Raw genomic sequence first — 12,768 nt, 5'->3', positions numbered from 1 at the left:
TTACAGGTTATATCTGTTGTTAGTAGGCCAGTAGTATCCATGTGACACAGGACTTACTTTAGCAGTAAGACCTTACAGAGAGGAAAATCTCTGGTAGTCTAGGTAGGATGGTCTGAAACAGAGTATGAATCAAGTATGGAATGTATTCCTCCCCCCCTTTTTTTTTAAGTCTATGTAAATCATTTTTTTAATGACTCATACAAAAGAAACAAATTACTCAAATGATTTGCATTTGAGCATGTATTTTTGAAATAGATGTAGTGCTTGGTAAAGAAATGTATATTTATTTCATAAAATCGAAACTGACTTTTAGGATATGAAATGTCTTTTTTTTTTACTATATATATATATATACAGGATCATCTGTGGATACTCCTAAAAATGTCCCGAATGCTCCACAAGCAATTATTATTGAGGTAAATGTTATCTAAAATCCATTATTTCTGCTTTTGTAAATTGTTTTTTTTATTAAATATTTCTAGCAAGTTTTTTATGCTGGGTTGGAAAATATATTATTCTTGACAGGAAATGTCATTCTTATTTTCATTTAATCAGGCATAAAGTACTGCATTATTTGATACAAAAGAGAGCAGCTCTATGTAAAGTCACTGCTTTCTGGATAATAAGTAATTATGAGTATATTTCATGTGCACACTCTTGTTTTCTTATATAAATAAAATAAGGATGAAAAGAAGAATACAATTTCTTATTAAGTATTATATATTAAATATTTAGTATAAATGAAACTATATTATATATAAATAAAGTTTCATAGTGTTAATGTTTTTTCTGCAATAGTGTGTCAAATCAGCAGATTCTGTGTTTATATATTCTGTTTGGTGATAGCTGTGAACTGTTATCTTGTCATTCCATAGCTGCATCCACCAATGCATTTAGCAGCACTGCACCTGCTAGATATCTTGCTAAGCTTTATACATTAGCACACAATCAACATATTAAGTCAGATTTCAGTTGCACTTGCATTTCAAATCATAACTAATTTTACAAGACTAAACACTTGATTGATAATAACCAGGTTTTTAAGTCATATGTAATTGCTTATTTATACTAGATGTATTTCCTCTACATGTTTCACTGCCTATATGACTAACGGTATCATCTGAGGTTACTTAACATAAAAATGGCAAAATTAAACTTTTTCCGAAGACTGGAATGGTAGTCTAATCACAAGTATCATTAGTATGTTATGTGTAGTCTCTCCATTATTGTGTAAAATCTGTATGTGATTGCTGGCATAAGATAGGTCTTTAGTTTTACACATATTAATTAATGACTTCCAGATGTCATGAAGGATCATTCCTTGATTTCTATTTAGTGTGCCTTTTGAGCAAATGACCTTGGAGGATTCCTTGAACAACTTGTCCAGGTAATTCTCTTTTAAGTATGGCATGGATGATGCCTGCCAATTTACAATGCAATGTTTGAGAGTGTGTGGTACAAGTCCGTTTTTTTCTTCCCATTTCTTTTCATACTTGTCCATATGGTCTTTGCTGTGGATTTCAAAACTTTTCTCAGCCTGAACTATCCATATCTTCCCACGAGAGCACGGAATCTTATACACACCCGAATGTTTATAAAATGAAACTTTGTCTTTAGAGGAGCCTAGAAATCTTTGTAAGGTGTTCACTGGTTTGAATGCTGTTTTGATGTTGATATGTCCATGCCATGCTTAGAAGAGAACTACTTGGACAGGTTGTTCAAGGAGTCCTCAGAGGTCATTTGCTCAAAAAGCATACTAAATAGAAATCAAGGAATGATCCTTCATGACATCTGGAAGTCATTAATTAACATGTGTAAATTAAATCCTATGCTAGCAATCACATACAGAGTTGACACAACAATGGAGAGTCTGCACGTAACATACTTTTCTTCATTTGATTAGGTGATGCTGTTTATTTTTATAAGTAGTATGTGAATTTCATTTCATTAAGTAGAATACCACTTAAATTTTTTTCAGAAATCAAAGTGGATAGAAAAAGCATTTCCATTTCATTGTGGTGCTGTAAACTAATGAACTGCTTGTTAAACAGTCTGTCCATAAAAAGTTCAGGACCCATTGGTATTGTAACAGATTTGCACATGAGTACTTTTATACTTGGTGGAAAGCACTCTGATAATATGTTTTAGTAAGGTTACTTACTGCTCTTGATGCTTCAAAGGCATTTAATTAATCTCTAGTCCTATTATTTAATGCAAAAAATCTTAGTAGTATCATTCATTTAATATCATTCTCAATCAAGAAGTGATCTATCCTGGAATAGACATATAGAATCTGTAGCCGCTTCTACATCCAAAATTCTGGCTTCTGCTTCAAGATGGTATTTTTCTAAATAACTGCTGCACTGCACAAATCTCAGATTCACTTAGCAGTGGAACATTACCACTAGCAATGGCCTCAAAAACAATTATTCAAATTACAATTACAAAAGATCAGTTTCACTGATTAACAACTCCTTATTGTTTGGAATCATGAAGTTAAAAAGGCAGAAAGGAAGGAAAAGATGAAAGCATATCAAAAAGTTTCTGGCAAGTAAGTCACTTGTTCTCTTAGAGAATACAGAGAAAAATGAAAGAACGTGAAATGCTGTGTAAAATTCACTAAACAAAAGTTTTACCGCTTGGTAAAGTGTGACCCTAAAGGATCACTACTAAACTCATTTCTGCCTCTACTCAATGACAGCAAAAGACCAGCCACCAAGCAAAACCGCTCTACTCCCTTTGAAGAAAGCTATCAGTGGCAGCTAGATACAGAAGCAATAGCAAGCCATTAACCATTAACGCTGCTGTCAGGATGGGTGAAGCACAAGTGCTTTTCATATTCCCCTTTGTCTGTAATGAGAGTTATTTGAGAAAGGGAGTTTTGTGAGCAATTAAGCTCTCCCTCTAGGGGCAGTTGTATTAGGTATGATCAGTAGGGAGTAGAATAGCCTTCAGTCTTTTATATTTGTGGTAATCTGTTTCATAATTGACAGCTTGTACGATCAGTGGGTGAATGTGAACTTGACTTGACGAAGAATTTTTCTGCAAGATCACGGAGAAGGGAGGAGATGTATGGAATGCCGGGTTCTCGATGAATCTGTGTATTTCTGATGAACCCTGGATGCCCCATGGTTCATCAGAACCATGGGGCATCCAGGATCATCCTCGGGCATTTATTTTGGATTCTTTGTAGTTTTGAAATATTTGATCATGAGGTGTGACTCCATGCTGGTGAGGCATAGGTAATTACTGGATGTATGACCATATAGTAAAGTAGTAGTTTATTTTGTAAGTTTAATTTGCTCTTGCAGTTAATCATTGGGTAGAGCTGCACAATGACTTTGGAAGTCTTGGAGCCAGTGAGATTGATGTGTTTGCTAAAAAGGAGTTTCTTGTCCAGTAATACCCCAAGGTATTTTGCATTTGGTCTCAGATTGTCATGGAATCTTTTGACCAGAGAGCAAGATATCTTCTTTAATGCAGACCTTTCTTCTGGAGAACAGCATAGCTGAACTTCTGAGGGGAGGGGGGGGGGGATTCACCTGAATCCTCCAGTTGGTGAACCAATTTTCTAGTGCAGTGATACTTCCTTGGAGTCTAGTGATTTGCTAGGCGAAGGCTGAGCGACCTTACTAGAATAGTGGTGTGGTCGGCATAAATGGCCGTAATGGTTGTTCTTGAGTTAAGAGGGATGTCTGATACGTAAGTTGTGAAAAGTATTGGGGCCAGCAGAGAACCCTGAGATACTCCAGCCAGGATTTTGTGCCTTGATGACACAATTCCGTTCAGTTTTACTTGCATGTATCTTTCACTAATATATGTGTATATAAGTTTCACTAGTTTGATTGGGATATTGTTTTCAATTAGTTTGAAGATAAGGCCTTGGTGCCAGACCTTATCAAAGGCCTTGGCAACATCCAAAAATACAGCAGCAGTGGGACAATGCCAGTTAAAACCATGGGTGATATGTTCTGTTAGTCGGTGAATTTGTTGCACTGTGTTGTGAGCTTTGCGAAATCCAAATTGCTCATTTGGAATTATTTTCTGTTTGTCCACTGCTGATTGTAGTCTTGATAGGATGATCTTTTCTGTTACTTTGCCAAGGCAGGAAAGAAGAGACTAATGGGCCTGTAGCTTTGGGGAAGTTGTGGGTTATTACCAGGCTTTTTCAGAGGTATAATGTCAGCGATTTTCCAATCTGTGGGAAAGTACTGGAATATTAAAATGGAATTGGTAATATTAACTAGATGAATTATGGCTTTCCTTGGGAGTAGCTTTATTATTCTATTGGTAATGCTGTCGGGGGCAGGGAGCCTTTTTGTTCTTCAGATGGGATATAATATTGATTATTTCTATTGGAGATGTGGGGGTGATTATTTCTGAATCATCCTGAGGCTGTGTTAATGCTTTTCTAACTTTAAAAACTTTGTAAATGAGAAACTTTGTAAATGTAAATATTAATCTCATTTACAAAGATGAACTTTGTAAATGAGATTAATATTTAAGTTTTCATAAGATAGGCAGCATTGATTTTCCAGATTGTCAATTAGGGCTTCTACTTTTTCTTCATCAGAGTGTGCAATTCCAAGTTTGGTCTTCATAGGAGGAAGGGGTTGTCTTTTGGTACAAAGAGATTTTACAAATTTTCACATGGAGTTATCTTCTGGGTTGATTTCCGTGAGTTTGGATTCCCATTTGGAATTCCTATGTATCTGGAGGGCTTCTCAAACCTGTCTGTTCAGGTTGTTTAAGGTTGTTTTGTCCTGTGGGGCTCTAGTGTTGTGATATCGCTTTCTGGCTTTGTTTTTGGCCCTAATTATGTCCATTATCTCTTCTGGAATCCAGTTGGATGCATGAAAAACAGTGGTTTGAGTGACTGATGCTATTGCTGTGCTGATTTGCCTAGTTAAATTTCTTACAGCTAGGTCTATGTCTTCTTTTTTGCAAATGACAGGAGGTGGGCCAATGTGGACTGGGAGAACCCGAGAGCTTGTCCCATGCTAAGAAAGATTGATGGGGAGAGAGTTGCTCCTGAAGTCCTAGTGTGAGCAGGATGGGATTATGATCTAAGTTAAACTCTTCTAATGCCTCCAGCTGGTATTGATATCTGATGTTCCTATGTCTAGTACGTCAGAACTTCCTGATGGGCTGTAGTGGGTGGGCTCAGTGGGTCCAGCTACTATTGATGAGTTGAGCGACGTGTAGTTGAATAAGGTATAGCCTTTGGAGTTGATTGATGAACTGAACCAAGCTGTATGTTTGGCATTGAGGTCTCCTGCTATAATTATGGAAATCCGTGGAGCCGAGGATGGAGTCCGAGTCTACTGTCGATAGAGGAATGTTGGGAGGATTGTATGCTGCATAGATTTTGAGTTTGCCTGTGTTATTTGTGTGCACCTTTACGCCTGTCACTTCAAGGTTTACAGTTTGAGGGTTGGTCAATGCATTGTGGCTCAAATAATTTTTAATAAAAATAGCTATGCCTCCACCACTAGAGTTAAGTCTGTCTGTCCTATAAAGAATATAACCTCTTAGTCGTGGGTTGTTTGATGGTCTGAGGTGGGATTCACTGATCAATATTATGTCTGGATTGTATCTCTTCGTAAATTCTTGCAGCTCAAGAATTTTATTTGTTAAGCCGTTGGCATTCCATGCCAGTTATCATGAGGGAATTCGGTTTGAATTTTTTAAACATTATAGAGAGCTGTTGATATGATTGGGTTTCTAAATAAAATCTCTTTCTGGAAGATGGTGAGGTGCTTGCTTTGCTGAATTCATGCAGCATTGGTGCAAGTGAAGAGGTTAGAGCTGATGTGAGTTTGGAGCTTGTTTGCTCTTGGGATGAGGGAGTCTCAGTTCGTACCACCTCCACATATGATTTGGACATGGATGAAGGTCGAGTGCCTTCCTGTGCTGCTGATTGGTTGTTTATGGTGTCATTGCTTGGAGGACCGTGGTTCGTTCTTGTTGATCCACAGTTTTTTGGATGGAAAAGGCATCCCTTGTAATTTACGGGATAGGTCCTCTACAGTTGGCACAGCAGGCAGTTGTGGATCTGGGCTTGGTGCAGGAGTTGGTTTGGTGACCCTCGCCACATTTCAGGCATCTGTGACACTGCCCTGCCGGTGCTTTCTTCCTTAGAGGTTCGGTTTGTAATTTTGAGCTTACAAATGTCAGTTATTTCATAAATTCTTTTTTTGTGTTACTGATTTCGAACAACACCAGCAGCATTGGCCTTTTATCTGACCTCAGCATCCTGCTGACTTTGATTGAGGTCAATCCTTGACTGATGAGGTCAGCTGTGATCTCATTGGTTGAGATGCCCTCCACAACTCCTGTTAGAACAACTTTTAGATTTTTCTCGCTAGCTAGCACAAAGGTGTGGAAGGGCAATTTGGAGTTGTCCAGCACTTTCATCATCATGCGGTAATCTGTAACAGTGGTAGGATGATTCTTTACACGCTCGGCAGTATTTCTTGCCCAGGAGAAATTGATATTTTGTTTCCCTAGGGATCTTGAGACTGTGGTCATTTTTCTTTATCTTGAAGGATAACTGGAGGGACCTTTTCTTTTCTATCTTGGGTGACTTGAGTGTCGAGTGTTGCATCCTCTTCCATTTCATCTACAGATGTTCTATGTCTTTTATTAGATTGCTCTTCCTGAGAGCAGTCGAACCGTCTGGGAGTCTTTGTAGGTGGAACAGGTGTAGAGTCCCCTTCCGTGTCCACAACATCTTCTTCCGTGTCATTAATTTGAGTGAAAAGATTCAGATAACCAAGATATTCCATTTCAAATTTCTTTAGGATGAATTTAAGAATGTCAAGTGACATATCTTTGTTTAAATTTTGAATGGCATCCTTAATGTCTTTTACGTTCTCCATCCTTGCACACCGTTTGTAATCAAGGAATATTCCAATGTCTTTAAATATTCCTGTCTGCCTTGGAGGATTTACTGACAAATCCCTTAGACTCATGCAAGAGTCTGCCAGCTAAACAATATATAATCGCAAAAATTGACACAAAATGAAGAAAGCTTACCTCTAAATATTATTCAGAAATCCCGAAAATATGACTTCTGCATTACTTCAAGCAAGCTTGAAGTAATGCAGAAGTCATATTTCCATATATAGGTAAAAGTTGTCACAACTTACTATTAAAATATTCTGGTTTAGAGATACACGTTGAAAGTTTTTCCACTTGTTTATATTATAAATTAAAGATATCAAGAAATTATATGTGATGTAGTGATATATACAGTCATCCCTCGACTTACGTCTGGGTTCCATTCCATCCGACAGAACACAAGTCAGTACATTAAATCAATAGAGTTATTGGGGTTAGGGACTTAACTGTAATAAGTATACTCTCATTTTAATTTTTAAATCTTATAAAACTATACTGTGCATTACTGCCACTATAAAACAGTAGAATAATCACTCAAATTTTCCTCCACAATCACATCTTCATTATCTTCCTTATGTGAATGACCAGACTGCAGCTCTTCTGGTGTAACCTTTGTTTTTTTGACGAAAATGCCCAATGTACTTTGTTTATTCCTCTTCTTCTTTTCATCATAAATTTGTTTATAGCAAGCAAAAGCATCATCTACTTTCCTTTCTACTAATAAGTAGCATTCAACATTGGGGTCCATGTCTTCAGCTGTTTTGAGAACATCGCTAACTGCATAGAACATTTATGCAAGACCCTTCACTGTACATTGTTTAACTACCCTTCTTCTTTCTCTTTTCCCTCTTCCTTTTCTCATTCTTCCTCTTCTGTAACACATTGTTTCTCAAGTTCGACCAATTCTTCATTGGTCAACTTTTCAGGGGCACTTTCTATGAGTTGAATTATGTCATGATCATTCACTTTGAGATTCAAATTGTTTGTTAGGACCACTATTTCTTCACTTAATTTACAAAGGTCTTCATTTTTTTTTTTCAAAACTTCCAATGTCGTACGCAAACCTTTTTAATGTCTTTTTCCATATGCCACTCATACATTGAGATCACTTCATCCCAAACTATCCCCTCTAGGAGTCTAGAGGGGATAATGCTGGGTATAGAAACAATGGCATTTTTATGCTTTATACCAATGCCAGGAGTATTCGGAATAAGGGAGAGGAATTGGTGGCACTGATAGCATCAGCCTGGCCAAAGATTATTGCGATCACAGAGACGTAGTTGACAAAAGAGGATATAATAACAGGAATAGAAGTTGATGGATACAGCATTTTTCGGCAGGATAGGAAGGGAAAGCGTGGTGGTGGAGTACTGCTTATGATAAGTGATGACCTGTGTCCTCTAAGAGTGAAGGCTTTGGAAGGCTGTGACACTAATGATTTTGAAAGCATATGGTGTGAGGTGGGCAAGACAGAATATTTAGTGGGGGTGTTGCTACAGACCAAGGAGCACAGAGGGTGGAGACCAGGAGATGTTGAGACAGTTCAGCATGGCAAGTGCAAGAAGAACGATTGTTATGGGAGATTTTAACTACAGTAGTATAGATTGGGGAAAGGAGGATGCATGTAGCAATAAGGGAATGGAATTTCTAGAATTCTTGAGGGACAAATGTCTTAGGCAACATGTAACAGAAGGAACAAGAGGTTCAAGAGTTTTGGATTTGGTTATAGCATCAGAAGAGCTGATAATAACTGAGATGACTCCCACCAGTTGGAGAGAGTGACCATATGGTTTTGACTTGGAAAATGAATAGACATGCAGGAGTATCAAAGAGATGGGAACATATGTGGAATTATAAAGCAGGTGAAGCAACTGACAATGAAAAAGGAAAAGTTGGTCCTTGTTGGGGATCTAAATAGCAGAGTAGGAAATGATTGTCAGATATACAAAAATATTTTGGGAAAATTTGGAGAAAAGAGCAAACCTAATAATAATGGCAAATATCTGTTGGATTTCTGCTCAGGACATGGACTGGTTATTACTAACACCATGTTCCAACATAAAAATGTGCACAAATTCACATGCAGAGAAGAGGCTAGGAATAAGAAAAGTCTCATTGACTATGTTATTGTTGAACGTGATGTTTTCTCCCTGGTGCAGGACACCAGAGTGTACAGAGGATTTGAAATTTTAAGTGATCACTGTTTAATCTTCAGCAGGATAAAATTGAATTTCATATTGAAAAGAATAACATGTAAGAAAGTTTTAAAGCGAATAAAAGTTGAGCAGCTCTCAGATGTGAACTGTAGACTAAAATACAGAAAGATTATTGGAAAAAAAAATGAAAGAGTTTGAGAACAGGAATCAAACCTTGGAGATTCAGTGGCAAACTCTGGAGAAAACATTGATTGATTCTGCCAGAGAGGCATGTGGTGAGGTTGTCTGCAAGGATAAAAAAATCCGAACTCCCTGGTGGACACAGTAAGTTAAAGAGGCAGTGAAGGAAAAGAAGAAAGCATATCAAAAGTTCCTGTCAAATAAGTCAGCTTGTGCTCTTAGAGAATATAGAGACAAATGCAAGAATGCTAAACACCGTGTAAAATTAGCTAAACAAAAGTCATGGGAGGACTTTGGCAGAATATAGAAAATAAATATCAAGAAGGTGGCAAAATATTCTGGAGGTTGTTGAAGAAGCTTAGGAATAGAGGAAAGAGGTAAAAGGAGTTAGAGATGATAAAGGTGACATGAAAACAGGAGAAAAAGATATCCTTGAAGTATGGAGTAATTACTTTGAAAAACTGCTAAATGAAACAAGCAGTGATGACAGCACAGTGGTAAAAAACACTGACCAGGCATGCAATCAGGAATACATATCCATACTTGAAGTAGATAAAGCCATCAAAGGCCTGAAATGGTAAAGGCAGCAGGAGTAGATGATATTCGACCAGAAATGCTGAAGTATGGTGGTATAAAAGTCTTACAGTGGCTGCACTGCATAGTTCAGAAAGCCTGGACAGAGGGACGAATTCCCGATGATTGGAGTAGAGCTCTCATAGTACCCATATATAAAAAGGGAAATAAAACTGAATGTGAGAATTACAGAGGTATTTCCCTACTGAGTGTTCCTGGCAAGATCTATGCAAGTATACTTGAGAAACGGTTGAGAAGAATTGTGGAAAAAAAGCTGGGTGAAGAACAAGCTGGATTCAGGCCAAATAGAGGCTGTCAGGATCAGATCTTCACTTTACGACAAGTAGTCAAGAAAGCATGGGAATATAACAAAGATCTGTATTTAAGTTTTGTCGATTTGGTAAAGGCATACGACAAGGTGCCAAGAGAGAAGCTATTCAATACGCTGCAGTTATATGGTGTCAATGGGGCATTATATCAAGCAATACTTAGTCTTTATTTGAGTTGTAAGTCAGCAGTTAGAATTGAAGGAAGTACAGGAAGATGGTTTAATGTTAAATCTAGTGTGAGACAAGGATGTACATTATCCCCTCTGTTATTCATTATCTATATGGATCACATTATGAAGGAAAGTGGTATTAGACATTATATCAAAATTGGAGATGTTAATGTCAGCTCTTTGCTTTATGCGGATGATGTTGTACTTCTAAATAAATCCGCTACAAGTCAGCGAGATTCTCTGACTAAATTGAATAGCTGTTGTAATAGATATGGTATGAAGGTCAGCAATAAAAAAGACAAAGACGATGAAAATAGGCAGAATCATTGAAAATGTCAACTGTGTTGTGAATGGAGAACCTGTGGAACAAGTAAAACATTTCAGCTACTTAGGCATGATTTTTACTGAAGATGGTAAATTAAATATAGAAATAGACAACAGAATCAGCAAAGCTGGTATGGTGGGAAGTCAATTGAATAAATTCATATGGAATAAGAGAGAAATTAGTCGGAACACTAAATTAACTGTATACAAGACAGTGTTCAAACCAATTTTAACTTATGGATCTGAGAGCCGGGTCAGAAGTAAAACACTTGACCAAAGACTAGAGACCGCAGATATGAGAGTCCTGAGAAAGATTAGAGGCGTGAACAGATGGCATCAATGGCAATATCATATTAAAAATGAGAATTTTAGGAAAGAACTTGGCATTGTCAGCATCCAGGAATGTGTTAGCAGAGCTAGTCTCAGGTGGCATGGTCACTTAAATAGAATCGGAGAGAAAAGATTAGCAAAACAAGTGTTCTCTGCCAGGTTGGCAGGAAAACGACCCAGAGGAAGACCAAGATATAGGTGGATTGATAAGGTACAAAGTGCCTTAGACGATAGAAATATAAGATCTGATAATGTTGGAGTCTTGACAAGTAACAGACTAATTTGGAGGAAAATTGTAGATAGGAAGTTAGTAATGATGTAATTTTTTCATGTAGTACTATCATATCCTGTACACCCCTTGAGGGTACATGGCAGGAATTTGATGATGATGATGATAGATGTCAACTTGGGGAAGTTTTGTGGAGGGAGGAATCGAAAGGCCGGGATATAATTAGTGCTTGGGAAATTGTGAAGAAATATTTGTTAGAAACAATGGTAAGCTGTATTCTATGAGTGAAGAAGAAGAGGACACAATTCGGAGTAAAGTGGATGACTAACAATATTAAACAGGAGCTACATGTGAAAAAGAGGCTATGGAGGAGATATAAGAAGACAGGTGAAGAGAAGATGCATGAAGAATATAAGACACAGGCCAGAAGAGTGACTAATATGGTAAGGAAGGCGAAACTGGAATATGAGAAAAGATTGGCCCTTAAATCCAAGGAAAATCCTAGGGAATATTTTAGCTATATGGCCAGTAGGAGGAGAAATGACTGTTGAAGAATGACGTTGTGGGATAAAAATGGAAATAGAGTGACTGATGCAGAGGACATAGTGGAATTGTTCAGTGAACACTTTATTGGAGTATTTCATCCTGGAATGGTTAATTTGAATACTGGGGGGATAGAGCAGGTTTGAGGTTTATAGTTGCAGGAGGAGAGTGTGTTCCACATACTGAGTACTCTGGATGTTAATAAAGCTGTGGCACTGGATGGTATTTCACCACGAGTTTTGAGAGAATCTACTAAGGAACTGACAGTGTCCTTGACCTGGCTTTTCATAAAGTCTAGTTGTGGGAAAGGTGCCCATGGAATGGAAGGAAGGTAAGATAGTGCCATTACATAAGGGTGGTAGCAGACTGGAAGTGTCTAATTATAGGCCAGTTTGTGTGTCATCAGTAGTTAGTAAGATCTTGGAGAAAGTAGTGAGGGACCATATACAGCATTGGGCAGATGAGGGTAATGTTATTAGTGAGAGTCAGCATGGATTTGTGAAGGGGCGCTCTTGTTTTAGCAATATGCTAGCCTTTTATGATAAAGTTACAAGAGCATTAGATGAGGGAAAGGCATATACTGCAATTTTCCTAGACTTAGCAAAGGCATTTGACAGGGCGCCACATGATAAGCTGATATTCATGTTGCAGCACGTGGGTCTGAATGTCAGATTGGTCAACTGGATTCAGGATTGGCTGTCCGATAGGTATCAGAGAGTTGTGTATGGTGGAGCAATATCTAAGAGTCAGAAGGTTACAAGTGGGATTCTACAGGGCTCAGTACTAGGACCTATATGCCAGCCTGGTTGGCCTAGCGGTTAGCATATCTGCTCTCCAGCCAAAAGGTTGCATGTTCGAATCCCACCCTGGGCATGGATGTTTGTGATTGTCTGTGAAAGTACTAGTGGTGGTAGTCGGTGGTAGATAGCATTGGTGTTAGGTGAAGGTTAATGGAATAGCGAGACAAAGAGTTGTAGAATAGATGTCCTCCCTCGATGAGTCTTAGGACTCCCTGGAGGTGTGATATAATA

The 12,768-nt window shown here is 38.0% G+C and overlaps 1 protein-coding gene across 1 annotated transcript in view; it reads left to right on the top strand.

Annotated features, from left to right (window-relative positions):
* The window catches only part of Ddx1 (ATP-dependent RNA helicase Ddx1), a 336,696-nt gene that overhangs the window by 145,110 nt on the left and 178,818 nt on the right, over nt 1-12,768 (top strand). Inside the window, exon 13 of the mRNA XM_090401751.1 lies at nt 358-416. Coding sequence (XP_090257877.1) covers nt 358-416 — 59 coding nt within the window. The remainder of the gene's footprint in view (nt 1-357; nt 417-12,768) is intronic.

Source organism: Typopeltis vanoorti, chromosome 12 (assembly GCF_054136105.1).
Source record: "Typopeltis vanoorti isolate ZY-2024b chromosome 12, IOZ_Tvanoo_1.0, whole genome shotgun sequence".
Classification (NCBI taxonomy): Eukaryota; Metazoa; Arthropoda; class Arachnida; order Uropygi; family Thelyphonidae; genus Typopeltis; species Typopeltis vanoorti.
This window is presented reverse-complemented; position numbering and strand designations above follow the sequence as displayed.